A 23,606-nucleotide genomic window follows, 5' to 3' on the forward strand; every position below is an offset into this window, starting at 1 on the left:
ATGATTGTTTTAGACATAATATACTATGACTTATGACTTTTTTTTGACATACTACACATGATTCTTTTATTCCTTTTTTTAACATACTATACAATGCCTTTATTTACATACTATAAGTTGTTATGGACAAACTATAGTATCACTTTTTTATGTTATACAATTCCTTTTTTTTGACATACCAGACAATCACTTTTTGACATAAATATTGCTTTTTTGACACTGAACTGTAACTTTTTTATGACTTTTTTCGACATGCTATACTATGACCTTTTTATGACTTTGTTTGGCATTACTTTTTTCATGACTTTTTTCGACATGCTATACTATGACTTTTTTCGACATGCTAAAGTATGACTTTTTTATGACTTTGTTCAGCATGACTTTTTTCATGACTTTTTCAACATGCTAAAGTATGACTTTTATTTGACTTTTTTCGACATGCTATACTATGACCTTTTTATATGACTTTTTATTTTGTTTTCAACATTCTATTCTATGACTTTTACTGTCTTTATTGGCTGTATTATACCATGACTTATACCATGCGATCGTTTTCGACATATACTATGACAATTTTTTTGACATGCTTTACTATGAATTTTTTCAACATATTATACAATGAATTTCTTTTCTAAATGCTATAGTATTTTTTTCATCCCAGTAAGCATGATAATAGCGTCAGGCACAATGCTACAACTAGGCCATTCGATCAGTGTCCCAACTGTGTTAAATAAATTGTGAACTACATGAATTTTTCATTCATATACATCAGTCAAGTCGAAACAAATGTATTTAATGTTTTATACAAAAGTGAGAGCACACGTTACACAGACCTTCTTGACAGGAAGTCAAGATGATCGGGTAACACAGTCATAGACAATACACAACAGGCAGCAACACACTTTTGCTGCATAAGTCCAGAAAGAAAAACAACAAACTGAACACATCAAATGAAATGGTTGGCACTGTTAACATACCAGTGTATTTGTTCATCATACAAACCAAACAAAATCGTGCAGGTTAATGGATGAAGGGTTTGTTACATCAAAAAGCAGACGTACAAGTGACGCACAAAAAAATACGCATGAACAAGGCAGATTTCACACTGACAGGCCTGAGATTCACCAAAACAATGAAAAAAAAGTCATTTATCACTTTCATTAACAACATTTTATAATAACCTGTTCATCTTTTCCAAGCTAAACATGTAATTTGCTTATGGACTTTTATGATGCAATAGTTATGTATTGATCAATAAATTCTTGCTTATCTGTGCCACAAAAGGTTAAGGTGAAAAAAGTAAACCCACTTCTTCTTGAAGTCACAGGCTTAATTGAGCAAAGATCTGTGAAAATCTGGCCTTGTGTTTTTTAAGCAACCGTTGTGGAGGTAAGGCCACTGGTGGAGGGGTGAGTGTATTTCAAATATTCAAAATGTTTCTATTTAGCCAACGGTTATTTCACAGAACAGGAGGGTTAAAAAAACAAACAGCTGTCTTAAGAATGATCCTGAACTGTGATCTGTGAAGTCAATTTTATTTGTAATGGTTTGCTCATACTTCGGCATGCAAGTTTCTTCTTAAACAGGAGAATTTTAGGCAACTGTGCTGATGAAAGTGCTTTTAACACAAATGTAGAAAATCTAGATCTCAGACTTATAAATACATCCGCAAACTTCAGGATTTGGTAGGATCCATTACATTTGTAATAACAGTAACAAAAACTACAGGACTGCTGAGTGTGAGAGTAGATTGACCAAATAGACTTAAACAGAGGTCCACTTACTAGCTTTTTCCACTGCTTTTAGGGAACATCTCATGGTTTTCATCCCTGAATAGAGCATTTGTGTCGGATGTGAATGTCCGCACCTATTATCACTAGTCCAAATTTTGAAGACTGAGAAAAGCAACAAAAAGTCCCAGAAAAGGCTAGTATGTGGAGTTAAGATTATTTTGTCAAACCACAAGAACCTTACAAAAGCCCCATAAGAACAACAACTGTAATCTCAACAGAAATAGGGAAACAATTAAGGCATGAAATATAAAACTAAACAAAAGACGGCTTCAAGATAAATAATCTCTAACATTTAACTTGTTTCCTTCGAGAAAATCCCAGCCAGTGCTGTATCTAAGAAGGAACGTTAAGTCAACAAGGTTTTGACTTTGTCCGTATTTAAAGATGCACAAGGCCATAAAGGAACGTGACTTAATGTCTACGGCTTCACTAAGGCTCCTCTGATACTGTATTGTTAATTACACTTGCATAATACAAAATGAATGACTATTTTTATATTTTTAGAAACCTAAATCACATGTTTACCTTCTGAGTTGAGACTCTTTTTCAGGCTCAGCTCTATCTTAATGATTAAGCTACGCTTTGAGTCGAATGCAAGCGTTAGCATGGCAACTCTCTGAGGTTAACAGGGTCTCTGCAGTGTTTACCAAAGACTTTCTAAAATACCATATATATTATTAAATATAATACCCTTTCACACAATCATTCAATTCAAAGAAGGACGGAAAAACAGTATTGACAATAAGGCCTACAATTGTTATTAATTACATGTATTTATTGACATAATGTTACATTTTATCAGTACTTCCAAGCTGTGTATATGAATAATTCCTAGTAATGTAATTAATTAATAAAGGCATAAAATGGATCGATAAGCCAATCAAGTTCTTTTTGCTAAACCCTAAACTTGTCCATTATGAGTCGATGAGCTTCCTAGTAGCTGTAGTCCACCAGTCTCATTTGTAGTTTAAAGATGTATTATGTCCAATGACAGTCCGCAAGAAAATAAAGTTTACTGATGTATTTTAGTTAGTCCTTAAATTGTCCAAACAGGCGGTGAACGCCTGCTGCCACCTGGGGTCACTGCAACATTTACTAAAGGTTGAGATCACTGTATTTCTGTACAAGCAGGTCTTACTGTTGAATCCTGAGCCAAACAAGAGGACCGGCCTTTTAGGGACGGAGAGTTTGGAGGTTTTAGAGGTAGTCATCCTCACTGGACGGCTCGTCCTCCTCTTCGTCGTGGTTGTAGTGGTGATAGCTGCTGGGGCCTTCGCCGGGGTCGTCGCTGCTGGCAACCGAACTCCCGCCGGTGAGATTTGACCCGTCCGAGCTAGCAGAAGGACTGCGGCTCATCGTCCACAGCTGGTTGGCAAAGGTCCGCCCCCAGCTGCAGTGCTGGCCAATAGGGCGCAAGAGCCGAATAAGCTCGGCGGCCTCCTGCCAGTAAGAAGTTCACTTGCTTTGGCCCCGCCCAGAGCGCTGCTTGTTCATGGTGGTCAGCATCTGGCTGATGTAGGAGGTCAGTAGGTCGTCCATCTTGTAGCCCTGCAGGTGAAATGGAAACACACATATACACACATACATGTCAAAATACACAGCTGATATCTTCAGTTTATTGATGTAAACTAACTTGTTTAAACTGTATTTTGATAGTTGCGTAACATGAATGTGTTTCAGATCTGTTCTCATTTTAGGGCTGCCTTTCATTTTCATTTTTTTCAGATTGTTTTTTTACTTGTTTAATTAAATATTTCCCTTGATAAATTAAGTAAAGTGTACATTCCAACAGCACTACTTCCATCAGTACAACGGTCATGTCATACTCACCACTCTGCTGCTCTGAGTTTCACTTTTCTAACAGAATAAATTATAGTCGTTCCGCTTCCACTGTTTTTCTCGTTGTTAAACCTGAACAATTAAAATTAGACCCACTGTTCAATCAAGAAAATCTGCAAAGTAAACTGTAAAGAAAAGCAACTGGAATTAAAAGGTGAACAGAATTTATGTTTAAAGAAAGTGAGAGTATGACAAGACTGTTGTAGCACTGTTGGATCTGTAACCAGTAAGTTATGATGTGAGCCGTTGTAGTAGAGAAGAGGTATTTCACAGCCCGGCCTCTAATTATTTAACCGTTGCTGCCACCCACCAGCGAGGTCTCACACAGCAGTTTGCTCCCTCTGACCAGGTTGCCGATGGTGATGTGGAAGTAGGTGTTCCCGCTGCTCCAGTTGGAGATCTTGGTGAAGGGGTGAGTGATCAGGATGTCCTGCACAAATACACAGAGAGGGGTGAGCCTCTGTTACAGTCCAAACTGAGCAGTATAATAAGTTATTATTTCTCTACAAACACAAACCTTTGTCTTCGGGTCGATGAGGCTGACTCCATGCTTGTTGATGGCGATCAAGAGGATCTCTGGGAAGTTGGGCTCTGTGGTTTGCTAAAGAGATTTATGTTGTTATGACATCTAGATATGTAAGAAGCAGCTGTCCTGTCAGCAGCTGCTCCCAAGATGTTTGAATTTTCTCGACAAAAATATTTTTTTCATCTAGCTCCATGAGGAAGATACCAAAGAAAATCGGCAGTGATGAAAAAGTTATTCAGATCCTTAAGTAAACTTACTAATACCACACTGAAAAGTAAATGTCCTTCATGGATTGCATTGCTACTTAACTATATGAATAATCAGGAAAAACAAGACACACGAGAAGCACCCAGTGAGAGCTAGAGACAGGAAGTAAAAGGCTCCATTTGGGGTTTACCTTGACCTCGAAGAAGGCGGAGCCAAAGGTCGGCCATTTGTAGATGATCTTCAGGAACATCAGTTTGGCTTCTTCTCTTGATTTACCGGCCTGCTTGTTGAAGTATGCCACCACCGACTGCAATCATCACACAACACACACACACACACACACACACACACACACACACACACACACACACACACACACACACACACACACACACACACACAGACCCAGAATTAATTATCAAAGTAAATTCTTAATTACTCTAGGTGGAGTCAGCATCGTTATCGGATCATGTTGGTTCTAGATAGTTTGATCAGTAATCTCTTTAAAGGCTGATGAGGGCCGATGGGGAGAAGAGACGATCAGATGACCCAAGACAAAAGAGACAATCTGTCGTCACAATTATTTGTAACAAAATTCCCTTCAATGAGTTGTGACGTGTGTCTACAGTGTCTACCTGAGCAGACAACAGAGTATCTCTCTCTCTCTTTGTGTGAGTTTCTCTGTATTTTGTTCACATTACGGGTCCGTGCATGTGCACGTGCATGTGACAGACATGAGCACCCACTGTCTAGCTAACGGCTGCTGCTCTCTTACGGCGGTTAAAGCTGCTAACGTCGTCGGAAGCGTAGCGCCCACCGTCCAGTTCCCCCACAGGTAAACACTGTCAGCTCTGTCAGCACTATTTGCACCGTTCACGCCACTAGCACAGTTTGCCACTTTGTTTGTTTCCCATTTACAGAGCTTTTACAGAAAACTGATGCATTTGTGTAAGACAATGTATCTTTGTCTACTTTGAATTTATACACCTGTATGTCTCAAGTAATCTACGGAGTCAGTTTGCCCCTGCTTCTTATGACTACTGTATGTTTAAATGTTTTAGAAAAATTTGATCTTATTTGACAGATACTATTCTGTCAAATATTCTTTTTTTCAGTTGTGTACCTAGAAATACACATAGGTGAGAAGCCATGTTTCCTTACTGTTATTCCTATGTATATATTTATATACAATACCTTCTTTAATACATGACTTGACTAACAATTATTTTACTTTTCTATACGTTATATTACATCCGACCATTATACGTAAAATATTTACAAAATTAAAAATAGAATTTGACTCTACAATACAGCAAGGTTAAAGAAAAAAAGTGAATTAAAAAGTTGATATTCAATATAAATATGGCTACAAAAAAGGTTTACCCTTTTCCAGTCATCTGGTGACATCTGACGAATGAGATCCTGGGGAACCAGCTCCCGGAGCATCTTGGGAATTGTAGGAAAGTGGGATTTGTCGTCCTCAAACTTGACGCGGTAGATGAGCGCTGCAAGTTGGAAAACCTCTTCCCGTGAACACTTATGGTAGCCACGCAAGTACTTAGGTAGCTCCTAATTTAAAAGAAGAGAATAAGGGGCAAGAGGTGATGTCATAATTTACAGAAAGGTAAAGTTCTAGCACTAATCAAATATAGCAGACAATAAAAGTTTAAACAAAAGAAACCTTGGATGAGAATATGTCATGTGGAACAAAAACTTAAGTGTAGGAGAGAGTTGCTGCCTGAAACTTTAGAAGTAAAGACATTTTCAGGTCCCTTATAACCGACCTGGTAGTAGTGAAAGATAGAGTCAGCGAAGGAGTCCTTCCCTGGAACTGTGTTGGTCCACAACTTCTTCATGAAGAACACCTGATAGGTCAGAGAGGGAACGATTCCTAAAAGGTGGGATGGGAAGAGAGTGAAATATACAGTAGGTTTGTCCAGCCTCCTTCATAAAAGTCATGATGTTTTCAAATACCCTGCAGTTTGTGGTTTTACTTCCTGCATGTGAAGCAAACCTGAATAAAAAATGAGAACTTCTGACTGTAACGGTGAGTGAAGTCGAACTTTCACATTTAAATTTGGAATGTGTCCTGAAGGGACTTGGGGTCTGTCCCACTACCCAAAACATGCTTTGTTTGTGAGTAAGTGCCTACTTATGTGTCATATTTTCTAGTAACTGCCACCAAGTGCCCGTTAAGACAGCAGGAGGAGGTTCTTCAGCGCATGATTAATGGAGGTACCAACCGTCTTTAGCGGGTCGAGATTTCTTGATCCAGTCGGTCAAATGTCTGACAAAGTCGAAGAAGAAATCTCCCTCTGGCACACTGATCACCTGCAAATGTCTGACAAAGTCGAAGAAGAAATCTCCCACACACTGATCACACACACACACACACACATATATCATATTCTGTATATGGTAATATCAAACAGTTCACTTTTTTAGAAAAAGTGTATATTTCATTATTTCTACAAACACTTTTTAGCCTCATTAAACTACAAGAATGTCATATAAATACTTTCTGAGAAACACTCCTTGACCCCTGACCTTGTCTGAGATCTTAACAAAGAGGCTGAAGCCTTCGGGGGATTTGAGCAGCAGTCTGGTTGAGATGTTCTGGCAGAAATCCTTCGCTTTGGTGCTGGACTCCACCTCAAACGCCTGTAGGTTTCACAGGGCACGAACATTCTCAATTTTCATGTGTTCATTTTTTAGTTGATGAGTTGAAATTGAAATACCGTGTGTGTGTGTGTGTGTGTGTGTGTGTGTGTGTGTGTGTGTGTGTGTGTGTGTGTGTGTGTGTGTGTGTGTGTGTGTGTGTGTGTGTGTCTGACCTCATCTGTATCGTCTGGGAAGTAAACTTTGTGGAAGATCTGGGTTGTCTTGTGTTGGATGGCCTCCACTTCCACCAGATGAGGAGGGTATTTCCTGGATCCGTTACTGTAACCATGATAACAATAAAACGAAAAAACGAAATTCAGGAGCCGGGGATCAAACCGCCATAGTTATAAATATGCATTCAACAACTATCAGTTAAAACAAATGAAATCCTTCATTTTTACCGTAGAGCCTTGTGCAGCCTCTGCATGCAGTCCCCAGAGAGCGGATGGTGTTTCTTGGACTGGAGGAAGCGCTGGATGTGCGGCAGCAGCACGTTACTGGGAGGAAACAGACCAGTACACAACCACAGCAGCTCCCAGCCTTTCTCCTCACTGTACCTGCAGCATCAGAAGCACAAAACTCATTTTCAGCTTCCACTTAGAAATATCTGCTGCTCTTGCCTGCTAAATACTGCAGACACAGGGACGACTGGATGTTTAAGGAGCACTGAATGCAACACTGGAACATCTGCATCATTCTGTGATTTAGTTTATTTTGCGTAATGCCATAAAACACAACAGTTGTTATTTGGCTTCACAGGCTTCAAAAATTATGTTAAAACCATAGCATCTTTACGTAATATTTGGTGTATTCTTTTTACACTATAAATACTGGCAAAGACCTATAACGTTTGATAACATTCAGAAAAATGGGTTACCATGATAATATCTTTCCAACCAGCCAAAAGCTTTACAATTCAATACAAAGTGTATACATTTGCAATTAAGGAATTTCAGTAATTAATACAAATATTTAGGTTGTGTTTCATTATAACTCAAAGGTAGATTCATGAAAACTGGTGTGACCTCATGGTAAAGTCTTAATGAAAGTGTGAACCTCACAGTTATAATCATGACTCATATTGAAGTGCACTGATTAGACTGATAATGGCGTCGGTTTACACACTTGACGTGGTTGTCGGTGAGCTGCTTGATGATCTGACAGTAGATCTCGTCTTTCAGAGGTTCGGCCTTCAGAGCTCCTTCAAAGATCTGATCCGTGAGCTCGTTGACGGAGCGGGTCCGCTTGGACGGGTAGTCGCCCATGTACTTCATCATAGGTGGGACAAACGTCAAGGAATAAAACAACCTGGTTAGCTTTAATACAAATGAGAGAATGGGCATGAATATCTGGGTGTGTGACAGAGAGGTTGAATTTAACCAATATTCATCAACCTTGGGAGTCGAGCATAGAAAGAAAATCTGTGGTAATATATATATATATATATATATATATATATACATACACACACACACAAATTTAAAGAATTTCTGCAGTCATAAAAACATAACAAAGGGGCCTAATGGGCTGTCGTGGTAACCGCCACTCATATCATAGTGCTTCACTTAGATTTTCTTTGACTTTTTTCTGTTAAAGCAAAAATACATTTTAATAAAATAAAATATAATTCAGCATCATCAAATAATGTAACCGGTGTCTTGTAGTGAAGAATATTGTAAAAATATTTTTTCTTGCACTAAAGGAAACATGTCTCATCAAATATGCTGCTCTGGATCTGTGTTTGTTGCTTTTGCTTTTTCTTACAAACCGGCCTCTTTAACATGCACAAGCTGCTAGTTAAACTGGTTAACACAGAGTTAACTACATTTGGATTCCAGCTTTGTTCGGGTTAGGATTAGAGCAGTTAGGGTTGATAATTTAATGAAGCCAGACTCAACACAGGAGCCTGAGTAAGTTGAAATGGTCAATGATCAGTCTAGAACCTGCGTCACGTCAGCTGTTTTTCAAAAGATATCTATGAAGGACATGCAGGCATCCTGGGACAGCTCCTCGTGGTTGACGACCTTCTTCAGCAGCGGCAGCTTCAGCGGCTCTCTGGTGCAGCTCCACATCTTGTCCTTCCCACGATTCTTAGTGACCATCACCCTGCTCAGGGTGTGTTTGGGAGGAGGCCTGGAAGAAGCGGGCTATATTTGTGACATGTTGACATGACTGTGTGTCAATTGAAATTATATTTGCCGGTTAAAAATGGACATGTGAAGACGACAACTTCTGAATTGTCTGAATTCAACTGAAGGAAGTTTCCAGATAGACGATCTCACTTAATTGTGTGCTATTGATAAAATCATTAATTCTGTGAGCGAACAGATTTTATGCCTTTGAATGATTATATTTAAAGGGTAAATAAAGAACAGTAATGGGCCGAGGACTGATCCCTGAGCTGCTCCATAACTGATTTAAGGCGGATTTACAGTTGCTTGTGTCCACTCTGAAATTATTTTCAGAGAATAAGGAGTAAAACTAAAATTTAAAACAGTAGGAAATTTCACGGATTATTTAAATTTAATTTTAATCCCAGTATGTGCGCATGTCTGTGTCTGTGTGTGTGGGTGTGTACCTGAAGTAGTCAAAGGAGAACTCCTCCAGCGTGTAGGGTTTCATCCTGTCGTCGCCCTCCGGCAGAACGAGTTGTGAAACACGAACCGACTCCTGCCGCTGGTCTGGTGTCATGGTTACCAGCGCCTGATTGGTCGGATTACATCAGATTACATTCCTTTGACAGAGCATTTTATTCAAAGTGAATTACAAAAGGTTTGTTCAAATAAAAGGAAGAGCTGGATGTTTTAATCAGATTTAAAATGTTACAAGAAACATATTAGCAAGTATCAACGTTAACATTCCATTTTGCAAAACAACACATATAAAAGTACAACATTTTGTGCCCCCGTTGGCTCTGAATCTCTCTTTTTTCTTTGAATCTTTGAATTCTCTGCACAGAAGGAATTGAAGTCAAATTCCCTTCTTTTTATACAAGAAAAGTCTCTCTTTGTATTGAAATCAAATTCTAATGTGCAACTTCTTTTCATGTGACTATAATGTGTCATTTAAAAGTCTACTGTGTGCTGTGGTATTTTATAGAAAAGTCCCCATGGTACTCCCCAAAAATTGTAGAAAAGGTGTGAGAGAATAATATGATAATGAGAGCATCATAGTTTAAAACGGCTTACTTTGTTTTTTCTTTGCTTAAGGTTTGTAAAGTAAATAAAATGTCCTTAACTTTTTGTTACAAACTTAGTAATTCAGTTTACTGCTGCTTTATGTACACGTCAGCTGACACGTTTGTTTCTGTTGTCCGTCATGGACGTAAACTAACATCAAATCTCTACATTGTTCATTTTGATCCTTTCCTGTTAATGTGTGTTTTTTGGATTCAGTAGTTTTTTGTTATTTGTTTTAACCAATATTTTTTTGATAGATATATAAGATATTGGAAAACAAATCTCACTAATAATCAGATATTTTGTTCTGAAACTTCTGGTAAAACTGTGGCAAATTTAGCTAAAAAGCTAAAAATACTGCTGAAATGAAGATCCAGCTTCCTGCAGAATTATCTTTTCCCATAACATGCAACAGCTTCTCAATATTAAAAGTAACGAGAAGAAGAGGAAGTCAGTGTGTTGTAAAGAGGAGTCTACTTCTGACAACCAAGTTCATTTCATAAATGCTCTTGGATGTGTTGTCTTTTTCTCTAACCAGTATTTCTTGTTGAGGTCGGGTCACGGAGGGCAGGACATAGACGCAGTCGGCTGGGAAATCTCCTCTCTGATTGGTTCGTTCGTTGACACCGTGTGCCCAACCAGAGTTGAGCACCTGCTCGCCGGTGTCCTGGTCCAACAGGATCAGGTCTCCCTTCATGAAGCTCAGGAACGTGGACTCCTCCCCAGCTGTGGAAAAAGAAAACACAGCTGGAGGTGAGATGACTAACATCTGGCCTTGCTTCTATTACCACTAGTATCATATTTACTGGATGTTACTGTAAAAATATATTAGATTGAAGTGTATTTTAGTGTGAAAATTCTTTATTCTGCACGTTTTGAGTTAATTTAGGCCGAAACTAAAGAAAACAGAAACAAATTATTATTTAAGTTAATAAGAGAATCACAGCCACACACAAGGCAAACCACAAGGATTCTTAGACTACAGATTAGCTGCATACATACATTTTTGTATATATATATATATATATATATATATATATATATATATATATATATATATATACACAGCGGGTAAAATAAGTATTGAACACGTCACCATTTTTCTCAGTAAATATATTTCTAAAGGTGCTATTGACATGAAATGTTCACCAGATGTCGGTAACAACCCAAGTAATCCATACATACAAAGAAAACCAAACAAATAAGTTCAGAAATTAAGTTTTGTGTAATAAAATGGAATGACACAGGGAAAAAGTATTGAACACATGAAGAAAGGGAGGTGCAAAAAGGCATGAAAGCCAAGACACCAGCTGAAATCTATCAGTAATTAGAAAGCAGTCCTGCCCCTTGTCAGTGCAAATGAATATCAGCTGGTTCAGTCCCAACTGATGGCCTATAAAAAGGTGTCTCATTACCAAGGTGTCACACAAGAAACATCTCATGATGGGTAAAAGCAAAGAGCTCTCTCAGGACCTTCCCAGCCTTATTGTTGCAGAACATACTGATGGCATTGGTTACAGAAGGATTTCTAAACTTCTGAATGTTCCAGTGAGCACTGTTGGAGCCATAATCCGGAAGTGGAAAGAACATCATTTCACCATAAACCGGCCACAACCAGGTGCTCCTCACAAGGTTTCTGACAGAGGAGTGAAAATAATTATCAGAAGAGTTGTCCAAGAGCCAAGGACCACTTGTGGAGAGCTTCAGAAAGACCTGGAATCAGCAGGTACAATTGTTTCAAAGAAAACAATAAGTAATGCACTCAACCGCCGTGGCCTGTATGCACGCTCACCACGCAAGACTCCACTGCTGAAGAAAAAGCATGTTGAAGCTTGTTTAAAGTTTGCTGCACAACATTTAGAGCCTGTGAAATACTGGGAGAATATAGTCTGGTCAGATGAGACCAACATGGAACTCTTTGGAGGCCATAATACACACCATGTTTGGAGGTCAAATGACACTGCACATCACCCCAAAAACACCAGACCAACAGTGACGTTTGGAGGTGGAACATCATGGTGTGGGGCTGTTTTTCAGCATACGGCACTGGCAAACTTCATATAATTGAAGGAAGGATTACCGAGACATTCTTGATAAAAATCTGCTGCCATCTAGCAGGATGATGAAGATGAAACGAGGGTGGACATTTCAGCAAGACAATGATCCCAAACACACAGCCAAGGAAACTCTCAATTGGTTTCAGAGAAAGAAAATAAAGCTGCAAGAATGGCCCAGCCAATCACCTGACTCAAAAGATCAGAGTTCATAGAAGAGGCCCACGGAACCTTCAAGATTTGAAGACTGTTTGTGTGGAAGAATGGGCCAAAATCACACCTGAGCAATGCATGCGACTAGTTTCTCCATACAGGAGGCGTCTTGAAGCTGTCATCACCAACAAAGGCTTCTGTACCAAGTATTAAATAAATTTCAGTCAGTGTGTTCAATACTTTTTCCCTGTGTCATTCCATTTTATTACACAAAACTTAATTTCTGAACGTAGTTGTTTGGTTTTCTTTGTATGTATGGATTACTTGGGTTGTTACCGACATCTGGTGAAAATTTCATGTCAATAGCACCTTTAGAAATATATTTACTGAGAAAAATGTTCAATACTTATTTTACCCGCTGTATATATATATATTTATATACATTGATTAGTTAATTAAATAAATGAAATCTATAACAATAATGACAATTGATTGATTATTTTAAAAGTTATTTTTCAAGCAAAAATGCAAAACATTACCCAGTTTCAGCTTTTTAAATATGTGCATTTGCTGTTTAATTCTTAATATGTGATACTCAAATGAAAATCTCTGGGTATTGGTCACTACTTTATATACTTATTCTATATGCATAAACAAAGCAACAATACAGACATTTAAGGACCTTTCTTGACCGTGAATTTCAAAATCCTGAAATTTGTTTACATCGTTTTAGTTCATGTGTCACAGGTAGATTTTCAATTGGTACACACAGCATAATACTGTTAACATACATCAAATTTCACATTTTAACAAAAGAGTATAGATTTTGGAAAACTGACTTTGTGTTGAAATGATGTTGCCACTCTTCCAATCCATTACTTGCACATGAGGAAACAAACAAAAATCTAAAAAGAAAAGCAAAAAGAAAAATTGCAACGTCTCCGTTCTGGACTTACTGGGGTTGGGGTTGTCCTGCAGTGCGACCACAAACTTCGACCTCTTCCTCAGGCCTTCTAGAAAGGTCACCACCAGGTCACGGATGTCCTCCGCGTTGTTGGAGGTGAAGGTGTACTCGTCTCCTTTGATGGTTGCCAAAGTGAAACTCTGGCTCTGTAACTTTCCTCCCCTGAAAGCAAAAATAGTCCTCCAGATTAAACAACTAAATATTGTCAACCATCTGCAGAACAACACATTTTGGCATTTTGTGATCAGCAGCACCACATCAGTTGTGACTTCTAAAACTGTTTCCTGATGTGATACACAGCTGCAGGAACAATGTGCCACCTTTCATGTGAATGTCCAATACGTGCTGATGGTAAATGTTCAGGCTAAAGGATGATTTGGTTAAAGTTAGGGAAAGATCAACAACATGATAACTGTTAATGGGCTTCAGACCTCATGGTTAAAAGACACAAATGTTGACTTTGTAGGAAACTGACGTTGTGGCTTGTGACGACCCATCCCTTCCACTAGAGGTCTGTGTCCTGTTTGCTGGCTCTAATTTGTGTTAGCTGATGAGCCACACCTGAGCCTGGTGGGAGTTCCAGTTATAGAGACTCCCCACCTGATCATGGATCCCCACTCTCTTCCTTGGGCTCGTCCTCGGCCGACAAAGCTGCTGTTTAGTTTAGTTTGTGTAGTTTTGTTGCTGGTTACTGCTTTTCCATGGTTGTTTTGTTTCATTAATATTATCTGTTAAATAAATGTGCTTATTTATTACATTAACACTCGTCTTGTCTCCCATTCATGTTGCAGCCTTTGAGCCTGGTTCTAACAGGCTCTATAACAACGCCACCTCCTGAGTTTTAATCCACACAGCTGTATAAGGCTTTGACACTCGAGAGAAAACAAATATCTTTATTGGGCATTTGCTGAAATCACTATTGTTATTGTTGAAAGAGGAGAGAGAAGGTGGAGGATGTGCTCAGAGAACCAGGTTGAAAAAATACATTTTGTTAAGACACACGCATCTAAGAGAGAGAAGGAAATGTAGGAAGAGAACGCAGGAAGTAGATGAAGGAGGAATGAATGAAAGGACAGTTAAGTGACTGCAGCTCCCAGCATGCCTTACCTGCTGCTGGAAACTGCAGTGATTTCTGGGAAGGAGAGCTCCAGGAGGACCTGCTCCTGCTCGTCCACAAAATAAACCCCGGTCCAGTTGACGGCAACGATCAGGTCGTTTTTAGGCAGACTGGGTCCTGAGAGGCCGAGAGGACAAGAAGAAAGGTTACACACCTGAAGGATCCACTGTCACAGAACCAACAGGAACAGAGTTATGACATTCACATGTGCTGTATTTTATGGGTCCCATACTCTCTAATTACTGTTAATACGTAACTTCTATTTCTTAGGAAGGCTCCTTGAGTTGTAATTTAATTGTCACTTTAATTAAAATCCAACTTAATGATTGAGTGATCTTCTTTTGCCAGCATCTTTAAACCAGCACACAGCAGGTCAGCTGAATATACAAAACTTTACACAATATTTAAATTGGATGATTAAACATGTTCATGCAGTTATTCCATGATATCCAAATCATGCAGTGAAGCACCATCATCATTATATTTAAGCTTTGACCACCACTCATTTTTACTGAACAGAGAATGAGCAGATCATATTGTCACTAAATGGAACATCTGTTAAGATTAGCTGTTGGCTACTTTTACCATTATACCATTATTTAGCTAAGCAGGACTGCGCTCTGGCTGCTAACGGCTAACGGTAACTAGCTCTCTCTAGGTACAGGATGTAGGGATTGGATAGCGAGAGACACGTGTTGTTGTTTGGTTTTTGCACCTTGATATCTTTATTGTTAATATTTTATGTGATTTGCACTCTTTCCTATTATGTGCTGCAGTTCCTCATCTGCTGTATCTTCTTCTTTCATTTCTTTGTTTTTGCCTTCATGCCTTCATGCTACAATAATACTTAAATATTCTTTACTACCTGTTTACATCTCTGTATATACAGTATATGCCTCTACTTGATTCTTGTTTACATCACAGTTTTTTTCATTTTGGAATTACTATACACCTGTCTACAACAAATATATATTATTCCTTTATAGTTTGAATCACAATATGTTAACCTCTGCACTATTTCATGTCTTATTTCATGTCTTAGATTTTCATTTTTATTTGGGTAATTATTTCCTTGAAATACATATTTAATGAGAACTGTTGCAGAGAGCCTGATATCTAAGAATGAATATTCAATGTCTGCTTCTCTATAATTGTTGTGCATATGACAATAAAGGCTTTAAATTGAAGTGAAATAATGATTGCTTTTAATTGCTCAATGTTTTTAAAAAGACCATCACGCTATGTACGAATGCATAAGATTGGCTGACTCAACTCAAACTAAACTAATCAACTAAAAGAGGTCAAAGGTCCTCACCTGAGAACTTAAAGGCTTCGTAGAAACGAGAGAAAAGCAGAGGCCACTTGTGTCGAGCAAAGTCCACCACTTCCTCCTTCACCTTCTGAGGGTCAAATCTCTTCTGGGTGTAGATGCCCTGATCAGCCCGAGAGAGAGAGAGATGGTTCATTATGTTCATGTGTGAAATAAAAAGAGAAAAAACAATGAGGTGTTTTGGGGGTGAGATGATGGGGGCAGTCAATGGTTTTCTTTTTTTCCTTATTATGGCCCTCTAATATTAATTTAAACAAACCAAGCAGAACATCCCCTGTAGACTTAAGGCCGATCAAAACTGTTCACAAAATATTAAAATACTTTCAGAGTTGGGGGCAAGATCGATGAAGGACTGAGGTGGATTTGAACCAACTGAAGGTTTAACTCAACCAGTTAGATCATCTGAGCGTCAGACAAATGTCTGCATTATGCAAAGAAAAATAAGTTTCATGTGTACTCAAGAATGTTTATGGACAAAATATACAAATATGCATTTCTACATTTAAATTCCATGCATTCATCTACATGCATGCATCACCAAATAACTTCCCATGTGCAAAAAAGATTCTCAAGTACCCATGAACAAACACGTATTTCCCTTATAGCCATACGGCTAGCTTTTCTGTGTAGTTAAGAAAGTATAATGTTTACCATGTGCACCATCTTAGTATAGCGTGTTAGCATACCAAAAAAGTCAAAATTGAACTGAAAAAAACTAAATGTCCAACTGCTTGCGGTGCTAGAGGACAAGATAAGGGATCACAAAAGTCAGTAGGATTCCTCCTCTGAGGACCATGAATGTCTGATCAACTTTTCATGTTATAATTAATAATTAATTTATAATTATTATAATTATTATATTATTATAACAATCCATCTTATAATTTATGAGATATTCAAGTATAAATCAAAGATGCGGACTGGCAGGCCATCTCTAGCTAATTTCGCAGGGAGGACGTTGACAGACTTAGTCCCTGTGACAAACACCTTTTTATGAGCAGCCATGATGAAATGAGTCCATTTCTCCACCGTCCTGGAGGTGCTGATCTCTCTATCGGGGATGTAGGAGGGGATGAGGCTCAGCAGGCGCTCCAGAAGGATCTCTGAACCGTAGTCGACGTAATACTGCTGAGAGGCCAGTTCTGCCAGGTCGTCCTGGGGACACAGAGAGATGGATACCGGTATGTTTGTTTGGAGGATTTTTTAGATGCGAGGCAACTGAGAAACACTTGAATATGAACTTTGTCAGTCCTCTGATCAGTCTTCCTACTTGTTTTTACTTTTATTAGTACCTAAAAACCACAATACACTGTAGCATGACAATGCTTTTGCTGATAAATATATATATATATATATATATATATATATATATATATATATTTATATTATGTTGTGTATATTTATTCTGTCAGATAGGTAAAGGGAGAAGGTCTTCTACTACTCACTAGCTTAAATTCTAACAAACAATTTAAAAGAATATTTCAACATTTTCAGTAATAACCTTAATTTTCTTTTTGAGAGTTAGATGATCAGTCTCATATCTGTGCACTAAGGACAGAGCCAGGCTAGCTATTTCCACCTGTTTCTAGTCTTTGTCCTAAGCTAAACTAAATGGCTTCATACATGATAGTGGTATCAGTCTCCTAACTCTCAGCAAGAAAGCAATGATCTTGTTTCTTTATTCTTTAAAGTAAATAACAAAACAAAGAATAACACACCCTGTCGCAGCGGTACTCCCCGAACTTGACGCCCCTGACGGTTTGTTGGTAGATGAGGTTGGTGGCGACCTGGTCGTCGGTGGGGGAGTGCCAGGGTGTGAAGATCTCCTTCCTGAAGAACAGCCTCCAGGGGGCGTTCCTCTCCTGGGCTCCCTGCTCCTTGGCGTACTGCTCGCACTGCGACACGGCGTCCATCACATGGTCGTTCCCACTGCCCAAAGACGAGACCTGCAGGAGAAGAATCATTCATTTCTGCTACTACACACAATGATTTTGATGATTATTATTTTCTTATTTGACTTCACTTTTAATCTAGATTTATTTGTTTATATTATTATCGAAATGTGTAAGAAATATTAAAATAATTGTAAAGGACCAGTTTTACAACTTGACTGTAAATACCTTTTTGGATAGTGAGAACATTAAGACACATAGAGAATACTTGGCTTTGAATAATAATTTGCAGATGATGTTTTTTGCACAAAAACTGTATTTCAAAATTCATCTCCTCTTATAAAGATAGATACTCCAAGCTCTATTTTAATAGATACTGTTGCACTTTTAAAGATTTGATAGAGATTCTGAGATTATTTTTTTAAATATTCTCATTTCCATACCTTTATTTATATTTTAGGTAACACTGACTCCGTACTACTACAAACTAAGACTAAAGTTGGTTTTATACCAATTTTTCCTATTTTTTCGTCTGCCTGGTCTCATTTTGTAATAATGAATGTAAAACCTCAACACTGTAATCCCAGACATGTTATCTACAATTCTTTATATATATATCAGAATATGAACGACTTTTGGCTTTTGAAATTTGTTTTCGAGGCATTGGTGATCAGGGGAAAAAATTAACACTGTAGCCAACACAGATAAAAAAAAGTCTAGAGCAAATTACACATGACATTCAAATTATCATGTAAACATGTAACACAGAACTGCAAATGCAACCTTCCTGCAAGAGTAGAGATACAGGATCACTCAACGACTGCAGGGCTGCTCGCCCAACATAACAACATGAGCAGGAACATACTAACTCTGGTTATGCTGCACACTGAATCGATCTAACCATTGACATAACTTTGTTCAGGGGTCTGCCTATTTTTGGCTAACGTTAGCTATTGATACCAAAACAAGCTAAAAGCGTTCAATAGCTCAGACAGATCTTGAGCAGCAGACCTCCAAAACCAAGGACCTGCAAGTCCAAGTGGAGCAGATGAAGGCGGAGGAGGAGACCCACCAAAAAGAAGTGGATGCCTTCAAATCAGAGCTCCGTGCTGAAAAAGACTCTGGTGCAGCAGTGGTGTACAACCTGGAGACCACCATCCACTACCTGAAGGCACAGGTCAACGACGCCAACGAGAGTAAGGCTCTTTCAAGAGCGTTGGAGAACTCTTTGAAGTTTGAAAAGGTTCAAGCTCGGATGCTGAAAAAACAACTCGGCAAGATGGAGGACGCTCTCCACAAACAGAAGGAGGAGGCTCAGAAAACGCTGGAGAGGTACCAGGCTTCCCATAAAGACCAGCTGGAGCAGAAGACCAGGAAGGACGCCGTCACAGCAGCCCTGAAAAAGGCAAAAGACCTGCTGGAGACAGAGCGCCTCCGCTTTCAGCAGGAGAGAACCTCCCTGCTGGAGGACACTGACAAAAAGACAAACTTCTATGTGGCTCAGCTTGATAAGGAAAAGCAAAGAAACAAGATCCTCGTGGCTGCTCTGGAGAACACTGAGCAGCAGTTTGAGAGACATTGCATCCAGTGCCAGGAGGAAAAGATATCCCAAAGACATCCCTCCTTCAGGCCACAGAAAACCTCAGGAAGACTCTGCAGGACCAGGAGCAGGAGTGGGAGAAGGCCGAGAGCTCCATGAAAAAAGGAGAAAGAAAATGCACAAACACACACACACACACACACACCATTACACAAATAATCAATAAATAAAAAATAAATACATAAAAATTATGTTATGTTTGTCGGTATGTTGTTTTAAGCTTCACTACAGTCATGTGTAACATGAAATGCTTTGTGTGATGTATAAAGCATTAATGGCAACAGCAGCCTGTAGCTATTATTAACTTTGCTACATTCTTGTCTTAATATGTTGTCTTTTTGTGTTTTATACTGGAGCACGTATGGCAAAAACTTCACTACAGGAATACACTGCTGTTTTGGTTTTGTTTTGTGGACTGCGCTACAACTGAATTTTGTTGTGAAACCCCGTGTTGCACAATCACAATACACAATGCTTGAATCCTTGATGTCTCATTTGAATCCCTACAGCCTATATATCATTTGAAATGCACCATCATGCACATTCTGCGTCCACTGCTAAAAGTTAAAGCCCGATTTCACTGCTCTCTGATTTGAACTTCAAAACAAAAAGACCTAGCGATGGAGCAGTGTGTTCCATTGTCATTTCACAGAGATTGAGGAAGTTTTTTTTTTCCCCAAGATCTTTTAATCCTCATTCAGGAAGTATGTTTAAAAAATAGCTCCTATAAGAAACTGCTCACAACAAGGAAACTTTTTATAAAAGAAAGTTACTTTTAAGTAACGTAGTATATGATGGTATGCTGGCACAGTTCAGTCCATCACATTGATTGAGAAACTTTGTACAACACAATAAAACCGGTGCAGTAAAGCAAAATGATTAAACGTGAGGAGTAAAGAAAATTTTTCATGTTAAAATGTAACGAAGTATTTATATCCTTTCAATACTTTTGGAGATATATAAAAATGTAATTCTACTCCATTACCTGCGCACATCTCCCAGATATTGGTCGACCTAAAAAAAACAAAGCGTTGCAGGGAAAAAAGGCTACTCTGGGAAATCTTGAGTGTGATGTATGACATGCAATGTGTTCCTCTGCTTGCAATCAACAAAACTGTTATCTGGCGTTTCACATAGGCAAATAGGTGTGATAGAAAATAACAAAACAAAAAACCCTACCTGACTGAAATACTCATCAGTATCTCAGTCAGGTATTTTCCATTTTAGTTTTGTTCAGCCATGGCCAAAACTTACATCTTTAGGCATTAAAATAAACCCAATTTCTTTGCAAAAAACACTTCCTAATTTCTGTTTTTGTGCAGCCATGTTTAGGCATCAGATTGTCCCCATATGAAGACATGTTTTTTTTGTGAAAACTACTTCCTGTTCAAAGACAGTGCTGATGTTAAAGTGTTAAACTCAGATTTAAGGTGAGCAAAGAGAAACTTTTTACTCTCAGCAGATGAATGTGAAAACAAACTCGGCACACACATCATTCTGCACATTCTCACTCATCCAAGTAAAGTGACAAGGAGCAAAACACATTTCTGTAAGGGTAAGGGGCTCCTCAGTGCCAATGATGGTCCTCACGTGTGGGTTTGTGTGTGTGTGTGTGTGTGTGTGTGTGTGTGTGTGTGTGTGTGTGTGTGTGTGTGTGTGTGTGTGTGTGTGTGTGTGTGTGTATGTGCACCGACCTTGTCAAACAGTGCGATGTAGAGTGAGAACCCGAAGCGGTCCCGCAGGTTGATTTTGTCAGACAGCGCGTTGCAGAGCTCCTTGGCCGTGGTGGCGGAGTCCGTCAGCAGTGTCTTGGTGGTACCGTCCATGAACGTCACCGGCAGCATGATGGGCTTCTTCGACTTGGTGGCCTGGAGAGAGATTTCAGAACTTACACTGAGCTGTTTCCAAATGAAAAACCTGTTGCTTTAATCTACAGAATCAATTTCAAAGGACTTGACATCCTCGTTCGGACTACATCAGTGACCTCCTGGCAGTTTGTGACAAACAGATCAGTCCTGCTCACTCTGTCACATTAACTGTCAACCTTCTAAGTCTTCTTTTTTTTTTCTTTACCACAGTTGGCCTCTGTCTCTATCGCTATTGTGTTTATTTACTGCTAATGTTATTTATATTAAATCAATAGTATTGTCTGATGAGTGTTTGATTTCTTATATCTGTCTTTTTATGTGTATTTTTTTTATCTTTTGTGAAGCACATTATATATTTGCAGAAGTAGCAAGACTACAATGCAATAAATGAACTTCTCTTTCAGATTGTCACACCGACTGATCATTGGCTCCACTCCATTTTAACTCTACTTTTCCAATTTTCCACTGCCTCTCAATAAATCAAATTATTATTCATTTCTTACCCTGCGATGTTACTTTTATTCTTGTACTTAACTATACTTTCTATGTCTTTTTCTATTTTAGCTTGTTTATTTCCTATTCTCTTGGCTCTTTAATGGCTGTATTGAATTGAATTTGAATGTCTTTTTACGATGTGTTTTTTTTTTTGCACTTTGTCGCAATGCTTTTTAATGTTTTATATGAAGGGCTTTGAATTGCTTTGTTGCTGAAATGTGATGTATATAAATACACCGCCTTATCTTGCTGATATTCAACCTAAACCACACCATGAAACAGTCTTTTTTTTAAGTATCTTTACATACATTATAGCAATGCTTTGGTCCCATAAAACCATAAAGCCAAATTGTTGCTCTCTTGTAAGAATGTGTTTAAGATGTATGTGTGTGAGATTTCAAGTTCATTACCATTGATTGGACAGCTATAAACTGGATATATCTTCAAAATATAAAAAGGATTAGTATGATGTAACATTGATGGGTGTTGATATATAAGAACACTGTGATGATTGATAACACTGAAGCGTTCAGGGAAAAAGACTGAAAAAATTTGCTTATTTTACACAAGGGAACCTAACCTCACAATAATATTGGCAAATTTCAATGATATTTTTTCTTGAATCAATCCCATGTGTGTGTGTGTTTGTACCTGCAGCTCCAGCCAGGAGGGGGGTTGTGTTCTTGTCCCGTTGACAAAGGTTCGTCTCAGTCTCTCCTCACAGTACGGAGCATAACCCGGCGGACCGCTGTTGATGAAGTTCCTCAGGTACTGTAAGGAAAGGTAGCATTGAGAGGGCAACATCAGAAAAAATATTACTATAATTGACAGATAATTGATACATAGTGTAGGATCGGGATGTACAAACATTACAATGCATTTGCCTTTTAACAGAAAAAAGAAAAAACATTCATTGATTTTCTGCAGCTGTATCTCTAATTGTAGAGGATCAGTTCTGGAGACAAACAAATAACTGTGGAAATATGTGAACCTCCTGTGAATTTAAATTGAATAGATGAAAAAATGAAAAGACTTTTGGATGTCCTGACCTTGACAAACTTGTCTGTGGGGGCGAAGCAGCCGACACACAGAGAGATGAGGATCCAGCCGCGAGCGTGAGAACTCTTGGACGGGTTCTGACTCAGCTGCTTGCAGATCTGACAGTAGATCTCGTCCCTAATACACACACACACACACACACACACACACACACACACACACACACACACACACACACACACACACACACACACACACACACACACACACACACACACACACACACACACACACACACGCGTTTAAAAAGGTTGTATTAACAATTCACTTCAATGTACAACATACGACATCCTTTGCTTATACTGTTTATATTCTCAGATATACAGACAAGTACATCAGTATAATCTTTTGTCAAACTTAGAAGTTCAGAAATAGGTAATAGAAAGTGATTATGAATCCTCAAAATGTCTCAGAAGCTGTGTGAACAAACTGTATGTCCCCAGAGCTCTCTCTAAAATTTAAGAGCAAGTTCAAAAATCTGATTAAGACACATTTGGAAACATAAAAATGTTGGAATGAATTGTCTGATTTTATTTGCTGCTGCTATAATTTAGAGTCTCATTTTGTTTGACAATAACAGCAGAGATATAATCTTTTGGGTTTCATCAACGCACATATTATATCCAAGATGCATATTATGAGTTTGTGCCAGTTATATTTATGTCTGCAGCCTCATAATGATGTGAATGAATTTGTGTGTGTGTGTACCTGAGTCCTGGTCTCAGGATCCCGTTGCCGATGATGAAGTGAAGTTTCTCCAGGTTTGATGTTGGCCTATCCTCCAGCATGCTGTTGCCGTGGAGACCGTGCTCGCCATCGTTGAGTCTCTTTGTGACCTGAAAAGCATCAGACTGTGACTTTTCTACTAC

The 23,606-nt window shown here is 38.7% G+C and overlaps 1 protein-coding gene across 1 annotated transcript in view; it reads right to left on the bottom strand.

The window, feature by feature from the left end:
* Window positions 1-2,611: 2,611 nt before the first annotated feature.
* Window positions 2,612-23,606, bottom strand: part of myo7aa (myosin VIIAa) — a 59,692-nt gene continuing 38,697 nt past the window's right edge. The window contains exons 28-50 of the mRNA XM_054606598.1: window positions 23,446-23,573; window positions 22,728-22,854; window positions 22,330-22,449; window positions 21,010-21,183; window positions 17,542-17,769; window positions 16,811-16,978; window positions 15,809-15,926; window positions 14,484-14,610; window positions 13,369-13,538; window positions 10,741-10,931; window positions 9,605-9,729; window positions 9,002-9,159; window positions 8,152-8,305; window positions 7,428-7,583; window positions 7,200-7,305; window positions 6,913-7,026; window positions 6,609-6,696; window positions 6,150-6,256; window positions 5,749-5,934; window positions 4,556-4,672; window positions 4,150-4,233; window positions 3,943-4,062; window positions 2,612-3,341 (exon numbers count right to left, since the gene is read on the bottom strand). Coding sequence (XP_054462573.1) covers window positions 3,249-3,341; window positions 3,943-4,062; window positions 4,150-4,233; window positions 4,556-4,672; window positions 5,749-5,934; window positions 6,150-6,256; window positions 6,609-6,696; window positions 6,913-7,026; window positions 7,200-7,305; window positions 7,428-7,583; window positions 8,152-8,305; window positions 9,002-9,159; window positions 9,605-9,729; window positions 10,741-10,931; window positions 13,369-13,538; window positions 14,484-14,610; window positions 15,809-15,926; window positions 16,811-16,978; window positions 17,542-17,769; window positions 21,010-21,183; window positions 22,330-22,449; window positions 22,728-22,854; window positions 23,446-23,573 — 3,159 coding nt within the window. The 3' untranslated portion in view covers window positions 2,612-3,248. The remainder of the gene's footprint in view (window positions 3,342-3,942; window positions 4,063-4,149; window positions 4,234-4,555; window positions 4,673-5,748; window positions 5,935-6,149; window positions 6,257-6,608; window positions 6,697-6,912; window positions 7,027-7,199; window positions 7,306-7,427; window positions 7,584-8,151; window positions 8,306-9,001; window positions 9,160-9,604; window positions 9,730-10,740; window positions 10,932-13,368; window positions 13,539-14,483; window positions 14,611-15,808; window positions 15,927-16,810; window positions 16,979-17,541; window positions 17,770-21,009; window positions 21,184-22,329; window positions 22,450-22,727; window positions 22,855-23,445; window positions 23,574-23,606) is intronic.

This window comes from Anoplopoma fimbria, chromosome 1 (genome assembly GCF_027596085.1).
Source record: "Anoplopoma fimbria isolate UVic2021 breed Golden Eagle Sablefish chromosome 1, Afim_UVic_2022, whole genome shotgun sequence".
Classification (NCBI taxonomy): domain Eukaryota; kingdom Metazoa; phylum Chordata; class Actinopteri; order Perciformes; family Anoplopomatidae; genus Anoplopoma; species Anoplopoma fimbria.